The sequence below is a fragment of the Globicephala melas genome, chromosome 16, assembly GCF_963455315.2.
Source record: "Globicephala melas chromosome 16, mGloMel1.2, whole genome shotgun sequence".
Classification (NCBI taxonomy): Eukaryota; Metazoa; Chordata; class Mammalia; order Artiodactyla; family Delphinidae; genus Globicephala; species Globicephala melas.
In genome coordinates, this window is record NC_083329.1 from 29,864,105 (window position 1) to 29,874,374 (window position 10,270).

General features: G+C 50.5%; 1 protein-coding gene across 4 annotated transcripts; it reads left to right on the top strand.

Moving 5' to 3' along the window:
* The first annotated feature begins 1,606 nt into the window (after nt 1–1,606).
* AVPI1 (arginine vasopressin induced 1) lies at nt 1,607–10,223 on the top strand. 4 transcript variants are annotated; one of them, XM_060286851.2, is made up of 3 exons: nt 1,607–1,814; nt 7,993–8,440; nt 9,632–10,223. In XM_060286851.2, exons 2-3 carry the CDS (start codon nt 8,154–8,156, stop codon nt 9,789–9,791), a joined length of 447 nt encoding a protein of 148 aa, XP_060142834.1. In that variant the 5' UTR covers nt 1,607–1,814; nt 7,993–8,153; the 3' UTR covers nt 9,792–10,223. The 4 variants fall into 4 exon arrangements, with proteins under 4 accessions (XP_060142834.1, XP_030721112.1, XP_030721111.1 ...); XM_030865252.3 differs by having other exon boundaries at nt 1,610–1,814; nt 8,153–8,440; XM_030865251.3 differs by lacking the exon at nt 1,607–1,814 and adding an exon at nt 1,824–2,046 and having other exon boundaries at nt 8,153–8,440.
* The last annotated feature ends 47 nt before the right edge of the window (nt 10,224–10,270 follow it).

Consider the following 10,270-nt stretch of genomic DNA (forward strand, 5'->3'; position numbering starts at 1 on the left):
GTTTAACTGCCTGCACAGTACTCTCCTTAGCCAAGCAGTTGGATGAAAGGCTTTGCAGCAATACTTTCTATTGGAGATGAACATTGCTGATTTCTTCTTTCTTTTCAATATTTCCACAGGGCTTCAGGAAAGCAAAGAGAAGCCACTGTTAAAACCCTTTAAGCTACAATAAAGCACTTGCTGATAACTGTTTTTGTGCAGGACACAGAGGGGAATTAGAGACCATGGGATGAGGAAGAACAGCTCCCAAACATACCCTCCACCTTGCCAAAAGGGACCCACAATCCCAGTGTGCTGGCTGTTACTCTTCCCCCCTGGGAACTTTTACAGAAGAGAACTCAAATGACTACAAAGGTCAGCTTTGGAGTGAAAAAGAAGTCAGGGAGACTCAGCTGCCTATTCCCAGGTGCCCTTTGTGACCATTTTTGACCCAGTGCACAAACAACTCATCTTCCAACGAAGCAAACAAGCACTATCAAGGGCCTACTGGACACCCGGCATCCACTCCTGTCCCCCTACGTTTCAAGCTGCAACCAAAGTGAATTTCTAAAAACACAAATTTGTCATGAGGATGAAATGAGCTACTATTTGTAAAGTGCTCACTGGCATTACTGGCACATAGTAAGTGCTATAACGAATCTATTAAATAAACACATACAATGCTATTCCCCTCAGAGGACCAAATGGAAACTTCTTCACTACCTGCCTCTGCCTTCTGCTTCCCCACCTCTCTCTCCCTTGCTAACCTTACTCCAGGCCTCATTTCAAGTCCTCCTGAGTCAAGCTGCCTCCTGGCCTTAGCATGTGGCTTTCTCTCTGCCCAGACCCATTCCTCTTCATTTGATTAATTTCAACTCCTCCTTCACAACTCAACTGAAATGTTACTTCTGCCTTCTAGGACCTCCCCGAGGGAGCTTAGGTTCCTTCATGTTTATCATAATTGTAATCACAACTAAATGTTTTAAGTTTTTAAATGTCTGCCTCCCTTACTAAGCTGTAAATTCCCCCAGGGCAAGGCTTATTAAAGGTGTCTCCAGTTCGCTGCTGGTCAAGGAACTCGGACAGGGTGAGTCCCTAATGGACCATTGTCGAAGGAATGAATGAAACCTTTTTAATAGTGTCTCATTAGGAGGTTGGCCCGAGATTGCACAGCTGATTCAAGATTCGAACCCAAGACATTCTGGCTTTGAAACCAAAGGTCTTACCACCGCACTGACCCTTCCTCTCCCGCAAAGCTGCAGCCAGAAGACAAGTGGTCTGGGAGTTGAGTTTAAGGAGCTGCAAGTCTATTTATTTGCAGAGGGCCACATGCTGCAAGGAACTGGGCGCCGCGCGCAAAGGCCTCGGGCCCAGGGGAGGGGGGCATCCGTCACGTGTAACCAGCACGGCCAGCCGTCGCCGCACCCCGGGGCAGGAATGCGGCCCCGCCCCCGCTCCCGAGCCAGCAAAACCGCGCTCTTCCTGAGGACTGACGTCAATGAAGGGGGCACCTCCGCGCGCTGAGCGAGGGCCGCCTGGGGCGGAGGGAAAGGGCCCGGGAGGACACGCCCCTCTCTGCTGCTCCGCCGCTGATTGGACCTGGGGCTTCTTCGCACTCGGATTTCGAGGCCTTGGGAGAGAAGGGGGCTAGGCGGGACACGCCCCTCACCCCTCTGCCGCCGCCGATTGGCTCACGGAGTCTCCGCGTTCGATTTTGGAAGGCTCGCGGGGCGCTCACACCAAAGCTCGGCAAAGGATTGGCTGTTCCCGAGCCAGGGAGCGCTTTCTCTGGGGAACGGCGGCTGTGACCGAGGTGGCCCGCCTCAGGCGGCCAGGTACGTAGGTTCGGCAGCCTGGCTTGAGCTGCGGTGGAAGCGAGTGGGCGGGCCGTCAGAGCAGGGTTGTCGCCGGGACCCGAATTCCCAGGCCCACTTAGAGCCCGTCGTTGTGCGAAGCGGCCACGTCTGAGCCCGGGGGCGGACCCGTGCTGGGGATATCGCCGTGTGACCTCGACCGGGATACCCCCTCCCAAGGTCTTGTCCTGTTGATGAGCGCCGTCCGGTCCCTGTAAGCACCGTCGAGGCAGGAAGCCCGCCCTTTCGAAAGCCGTGCAAGGGGTTGGGGTGGGTGCATCTTAGCTGACCCCATCCCGATTTGAGGTCTGTCGGCTCTGCCCTTCAGCGTGGTGAGTAATCGCTCTAACTCCCCGCGGGGCGGTGGAGTGTCGAGGGCACAGAGGCTGGCTTGGGAGACCTGACTTTCGATCCCTGCGCCTTCCAAAACCCGCAGAAGCAGATAGGCCGTTTCAGAGCCTCCTGGGTCCTTCTTCTCCCAGAAGACCTCGTCAGCCATCCGGCAGGAACAAAAATAGCAGTGGTTGAGAGCGTGCCCACGATCCCAGCCTCGTCACCTACCACCTGTGTGACTTTGGGAAGTTACTTAACCTTTGTGGGCACAGCTTTCTCATCTGTAAAATGGGTGTAACAATAATAGTGCCTCCTCATAGGGGTGTTGTGAGGATTAAAGATATTACTCCTCAGAAAGTGCTGTTCTGCACTTGACAGGCAGCAAGATGCCTCAGTGGCAGCGATGATTTAAAAGTCCACAGATGAATCCATCTCCCTTTACTCTCTTCTCCCAAGAGTGAAGGTCCCTTTTGAGGGAGTTTCATGACAGTAGTGAGGATGAAAATGGCAATGATTCTATAGTCCCTGGTGGTTAAACAGCCTCTCTCCTTTGCATCATTCATTCACGATGTAATGTACTGGCATAGATGCTTTGGCATATTTTATCTCCCTATCCCCTAAGGGTTATTTATTCTCACCATTTTGATGATGTGCAAATTGAGGCAGGGGAAAACCGAGGCCTGCCAAGGTACCCAGTTATCAGAGGCAGAGCCAGGATTCAGGGTTCTTGAACTCTTGAAAAGAGTTATTCCTAGATCTAGCAGGAGTTTACTTCCAGGTCATATCTGAGACTTGATCTGGGGGAAGGGTCCATTTCCTTTCTTTACCTCCTGGGACACAGAATTGGAGACCAGCCTGTGTCCAGTTCTCTCCTGGTTGAGCTAGGCCCACAAGGCCATTTGGACTGAGCCTCCTGCTTGAAAGAGCCACTGATTTTGGCTGCTGTCCAGTGGCATGTCGGTGCAGGGAAGCAGGCCAAGACCACAGGTGTTGATTTGGGCCTTGGGCCAGAGCCTCCAGTTCTTTTTCTAAAGAGGCCCTTGGCCTCTGATTACAGATTATTACCATCACCAGCATTATCTAAGGGGGAGAGCGAGGGCCCAGTTGCTGCCCAGGTCATACAAGTGTGTTGTGCCTGTCATAGTTGCCTGTACCTCCCTGAGACTACAGAGAGAATGGCTGTCTGAACTGAGCTTCATACGTTACAAAGAACATTCAGTTGGGCACCATATTTATGTACTGCAAATTCAGTGCATGGCGAGTCACCTTTTAAATATATTTCTTTGTAAGAGCCCTGCAGTTCATTTATTGCCTGTTTCAAAACAAGTTGAACTTCATTTTCAACATTTGATATTTACTTTGGGAGTTCGTTTCTAAGCTAGTTTGGATCAAATTGAAGTATTTCACAATTAGTCTTTACACATTTGCTCACAGACCCATACCTATTTTTTATGTCAGCTCTGAAATGAAAGATCCATTTATAATCTTTTAATAGATCCGTGGTTTCACTTCCCAGTTTAAAAAACTGCCATTGTTCAAGTACACACGGACTTCCCTGGATTCAGGTCTTGTCCAGGAAATTCGTGGGAAAGTAACACATTGAATAAGACAGGAAATTTTTTTCTGATAATAAAAGTGTTCTGATTCAGTTTTCTCAAAGTTTACCAGATAGTCCTACGTGAAATCCACTGATGTTTATTCCCAGCCTCACTCTGCTGTCTGAATCCCAGAGTGGGAGGCAGAGCCAGGAGTGAGGGGCCTCAAAATCTGGAGGTGCCAAGGCCTCTCGAGATTCATGGAGGCTGTGGTTGAGGCTGAAGGCTCAGACTCTCCCAGATGGTTCCTTGTTGGTGTGTTTGTAACTCACTGTAACTCTATAACTGGCCGCTGGAGGCTAGAGGCAGGAGGCAGGGCCTTGCAGGGCCTTGCAGCCCTGGCAGAGGTGGCTGGACCATCTGGGAGGTCAGGCTCCGAGCCACATCCTCCTTGAGGCAGCCGCTGCTACTTGATCCCATTGCCATTCTCTCTGAAGGGAGGGTGAGATTGCCTGAGTCTAAGAAAAGAACTGTCACCCCTTCTTCCACCACCAAGATCAGTCTGCTCGTCTGCTCCAGGCTTGGCCATAGCGAGCCTAGGTCACTAGAATGCTTTAGAGCAGTGAGTTCTCTGTCTTCTACCAGACCCTAACCCCACAGCCCACAGCAGCACAGCAGGGTCTGGCCTCCAGGGAAGACTGAGGAGGGCAGAAAAGGGAAGCTACTGGTGGGGAAGTTCCCTGGCACTTAATGAGCCAGACCTGTCCACACATGTTGCTCCTGGGCCCTGGCAGACAAGCAAACCCATCTCTGCTTCCCTACGGACCTAGCCTTGTCATGGAATCATTGACTCAACACCAGCACACATCCTTGGAGACCACAAGCATCAATCTGTCCTTTCAGATGTAAGAGGGAAACAGGCCCACAGAGGCCATGTGAAGTGCCTGAGGCCTTTCAGCCCGTGAGTGGCAGAACTAGGGCTCGAACCTAGTCCTCTGACTCATAAGCCAGTGCTCTGTGCACTGGGCCGGGTTGCAGTTCCAGATTTCTTTTGTGGAGGCTGGGGATCTTCCTCTTCAGAGTGCCACAAGTTCATGGCTTCAAGGCTGGGGCAGCCTGTCACCTGGTAAAGAGCTCTGGTGCTAGTGAAGATTAAAATAAATTCCACAACCCCACTCCTGCCTGGTATGTGGGACATTCACTGTTCTTCCCTTTCCACTGGCAAGTTTACCCCCTTTGTGAATTAGATTAGAATAGTGAAACAGTCCTCACAGAAATGATGGGAAGAACTGTGCTTTGAGCTGCCTGACTGTGAGGGCAACTTGGTGGTTTAAAAGCTCGGGCTGCAGTCATTAAAATGAGGTTCTGGCCTCCGCTGATCCAAAGATATGTATTTCAGCTACTCTTTAGTCCCCTTTGAATGGCAATGAGGATAACAGTGCCTGATTCCTAAGAACTGTTTTGAGGATGAAATGATATCACGCATGTCGCTGATTCGGAATAAACACCCCATAGTTAGCTTTAATTTCTCTTTATCAGCCTGAAAGTGTCACTTGGTGACTGTTGTTGTCTGGTCACAGTATATTGATATCATCCAGCACTGGGGGTTTAATTACCACGCATATTAGGTCTTAACTGGATTCTCATAACTGTGCCTATGGAGAGGCAGATTTTTTTTTTTTTGCAGTACGCGGGCCTCTCACTGCTGTGGCCGAGGCGGATTTTAAAATTCCCATTTTCCAGATAACAAGTACATTTTTTTTAACTTTTTTTTTTTGGCCACGCCACACAGCATGCGAGATCTTAGTTCCCTGACCAGGGATCGAACCCGCGGCCCCTGCAGTGGAAGCGCAGAGTCTTAACCGCTGGACCACCAGGGAAGTCCCCCAAAAAGCACAATTTTTATGAAGTTAATTTATCTGACAGCCTTCTGAAGGTTTATTTTAGTTATTAAATCTTTTCAAGAGAGTGGGATTCTTATGATAGAAGGCCTAGAAACTGGAACAGGGTGAGTGTGGAAATTACTGGAAGGAGGATGGCTACTGGGATGAGGAGGAGGGATGGCCAGGGCAAGGAGGGGGACAGTCATATCTGAGGAGTCTGAATGAGAAGGAGAGATGACTCAAATTCTCAAGAGCATAAAAAGCAGGTGAGGGCTTCCCTGGTGGCGCAGTGGTTGAGAGTCAGCCTGCCGATGCAGGGGACACGGGTTCGTGCCCCGGTCCGGGAGGATCCCACATGCCGCAGAGCGGCTGGGCCCGTGAGCCATGGCCGCTGAGCCTGCGCGTCCGGAGCCTGTGCTCCGCAACGGGAGAGGCCGCAGCAGTGAGAGGCCCGCTTACAGCAAAAAAAAAAAAAAAAAAAAGCAGGTGAGAGTGAGGGTTACTTCGGCAGGTGGGCTGAAGATGGATAGGAAACTGCTGATGCTCTTATTTATATGATTCTGTTTTTTTTTTTAATAAATTTATTTTATTTATTTATTTTTTGGCTGTGCTGGGTCTTTGTTGCTGCACGTGGGCTTTCTCTAGTTGCAGAGAGCCGGGGCTGCTCTTCGTTGCGGTGCGCGGGCTTCTCATTGCGGTGGCTTCTCTTGTTGTGCAACACAGGCTCTAGGCACGTGGGCTTCAGTAGTTGTGGCTCACAGGTTTAGTTGCTCCGCGGCATGTGGGATCTTCCCGGACCAGGGCTTGAACACGTGTCCTTTGCATTGGCAAGCTTAGCCACTGCGCCACCAGGGAAGTCCCTGATTCTGTTCTTTTGCACTTTTTACAGTGAGCATGTACATTTTTAATTTAAATATATTTTAAATTTGATTTCCCCCTTTGTAAGCCAGTTGCTGTTTGATAGGTATCTCTATAGCTGGCTGTGGAATGAGGTCTGACTTAGCAACCAGGCCTTCCTTGTTAGGCCCAGGACTGTGAAGGGTGAAGGGAGCACAGGCAGGCCTTCAGCTGGCTCAGGCCAGGCTGCTCAGAGGAAAAGGAGGGTCTACATTACACCCCTGACCCAAGTAAAAAAGTCAAGGAGGCCAAGAAGAGGGGCATTTGCATTTATTTAGCTCCCATTGGGGACCTGATACCACACTAGACCCATTTAATCCTCACAGTAATCCTGAGAATTGATTATTAGCCCCATTTTACAGTTAAGCAAACAGGCTCAGAGAGGTTGAGTAACTTGCCTAAGGTCACAGCCAGGAAGGTGGCAGAGCTGGGATTCAAACTCAATTCTGTGTAATGCCAAAGTCCTTGGTCTCCTGGTCTCCAGTCTATTTTCCAATGCCATAGCTTTTTCAGGCTGTAGTGAAGATAGGGATAAGGTGGGTGAGCCTCTTATCCCTTTATCATTCAAAAACAACTATCTAGAACTGAGGTAATTCGATTTTCATTTCTTGCATGTGAGGAGGCAGGGGCATTGACCAGAGCCTAACTTTTATTGAACTTAGTATCGATTTCTGCCTCTGCCCTGATAGGATATTCTAACTCTGTAACCCCTTCTTCTGCCCCTACCTTTGCCTCTGTGGTCCTCTGGACTGTGGTTAGATATGATTGGTCTATTTCATACTGTGTTTACTAAATTATATGGACTAGGTTCATCCCCAGGGTCTTGAAAATAGAAAATGGGATGACCCTTCTCAATGTTGTAGATGGAAAAGCAAATGAGTGGTCTTAATGCTTTATATGTCTTCACTCAGTCCTCACAGGAGCTCTACGAAGTAGGTACTAGTATGGCTAAGTTCCACAGGAAGCAGATGAGGTGTGGAGGGTCACCCAGCCAGTAAGTGGTGCAGGCGGCCAGAAGCCGGATTCCCACCCGGGGAGCCCAGGTCCACAGCCCCTCTCCTACTTCTGTGCCACGAAGCTTAGGTCTCAGCATCAGAGTATTCTGGATTGTTCTTCAGTTTCCTCATCTGTGACATGAGGAGGTTAAAAAGTACCTTCCTCATAGGGCTGTTGTGTTCACATTTCAACGATGTTATGTGAATACAGCTCTTACAGTGAAGCGTGATACATAAGTGCTTAACACGTTTCAGCTGCCGCTGCTACGGGCGTTATCACTAGGACCTGGGGTCTGCGTGGACTCCACAGCCAGACAGACTTGGGTTCTACTTCTGGCTCTGCACTTACACATGGCTTTGTGCCTGCAAGAAAGTCATTTAACATCTGGGGTGCGCTTCTTCATCTGTAAAGTGGAGATAAACAATCCTCACCTTCTGTGACCCTTAATACATACGTCAGGCACATAAGCACTTTATAGTATAGTTTGACTGTCATCATCATTATTATTTCCCCAAGGTGCTCTGGGAAATTAGAGTGATTTTAAGTCAAGACTTCCTCCACTTCGGCTCCTGGAGAATAGAAACACCAGAAGCTCTTGCGTTAGTCAGGACCCCAGGGCTTGGGAAGGGCCTGCTGAGCTGCTGACCTCCCTCCCTGTTCCTTCCTCGGCACCCAGGATGGGTACTCCCGCCTCTGTGGTGAGCGAGCCGCCCCCTGGGCAGGCCCCGACAGAAGCCCGGGGCCGCAAGCAGGCCTCGGCCAACATCTTCCAGGACGCTGAGCTGCTGCAGATCCAGGGCCTGTTTCACCGCAGCGGGGACCAGCTGGCCGAGGAACGAGCGCAGGTCGTCTGGGAGTGTGCAGGGGACCACCACGTGGCGGAGGCCTTGAAGAGGCTGCGCAGGAAGAGGCCCCCTCGGCAGAAGCCCCTGGGCCCCTCGCTACACCACTGCAGCCGGCTCAGGTAGGCCCCTGGGGCTGGAGGGCCGCGGGGAGGAGAGCACTAACACGCCCACTGTACCCTTTCCTGGCTCTGGGGCCTGGAGCTGCTCACCTCTAAGTACCTACCACTGGGGTTGTTGTGAGGTCTACACAGCGCTTACTTACCATGTGGTTGACACTTAGAGGTTGCTCTTACTACTGGAATCATCTATGACCCTAACCCTACTCCCATGGGAACGGGTGCCTGGGTCCTCTCAGTGCCACCTCATTTCGCAGTGATTCTCCACCAGGTGCGAGGGACTATGGTCTGGAAGAAAAAACAATCCTGTTTACCTATTGCTGAACAGGTAACATTCAAAAGTAAGCCTGGTGAAAACCTTGGCTGTGGGATTACTAAGAAAATAGCATAAGAGAGTACTGTAGAGACATCAAGGGTTAAAAACGGTTGAGAAACTTTACCTTAAACTTTTCCTAGTCCTCCACCTCTTTGCTTATTAGGTCACTGCCAGCTCAGGAACAGCAAGCCCCAAGAGATCAAGTTGAACCACATGGCCTAACCAATCACTATGGGTTACACGCTGGGCCCACAGTCAGAATATCAGATCCGAGCAGGCCTTCTGAGATCATCAGGTCCAGGGGCAGTAAATCAGCTTCATTGCTCGTATTAGTTCCAATTGATTAGTAATCCCTACTGAAATCATCTTGAGATGGATACTTGCCCTCTGGTCTTGTATCAGGACAGATTAATGATGTCTGCCATGAGTACAGGATGAGGAAGACGGAGAAATGCTGAGTGTCTCACCCCCTGATCTAGCCCCACTCTCTTTACAGAAGAGCAGTCTGAAAGCTTTGCCTTGTCATGCAGCTCTTTGGCCAGAGATGAGACCAGAGCCCTGGTCTCATTTGGCCCTGAACAATGTTTGTTTTGTTTTTTAATATTTATTTATTTGGCTACGTCAGGTCTTAGTTGCAGCATGTGGGATCTTTTAGTTGTGGCATGCGGGACCTTTAGTTGCGGCATGTGGGATCTAGTTCCCCGACCAGGGATCGAACCCAGACCCCCTACATTGGGAGTGTGGAGTCTTAGCCACTGGACCACCAGGGAAGTCCCCCTGAACAATGTGTTTTAATAGTTCACCATGACCAAAATCTCTTCAGTCCCTGTACTGTCCTTCCTATTGATGTTGGCTTAAAACACACTTGTTCCCTGCAGAATCACAGAGCCCCGCGCTCCACCGGCCGACCCACAGAGCAGTGCCACGGAGATGGCTTCCAGCGGGCAGTATCTGAACTCCAGGAGGACCAATGCCAGGATCCGCCGGAACTGGAGGAAGCCAGGTCCCCCAGGCTACCTTCATCAGATCAGACACTGATCCGGGGAAAGGGCTGGGAACAGCTCTATCTTCCCCAGGATTCATAGGGACTTTTGCCAAAGGCTCTGGGGAAGCGAAGAAGGAAGAGAGCTGAGGCAGACAGCCCCACTGCTGCCACTGGCCTGCTCGAGTCAGAACACGCCCGGAGGCTTCCACTGAGCTGTTATATGGGACCCATTCCTCACCAGATTGAGGAGAAACAGTGACCGTTCCTGCCTCAGCCCTTCTCAGTTTAACACTATACCTGGGCTGCATGATATTCCCCTGGGAGTCAAGGACAGGCACTCAGACTCAGCATCTCATCACTCCTGCTACCGACCCTCCTACTACTACCGTAACCCGTGGTCCAGCAGCTTGTCCCACACCCCTGCCCCTTCAGGCCAGCACAAGGAAACCATAGTTTAAGTGGCAAAATAAAACCATTCGCATCAAGAGCTTTGTGAGTCTGTCACAGAAGGGGAAGATCCAGAATGGACACT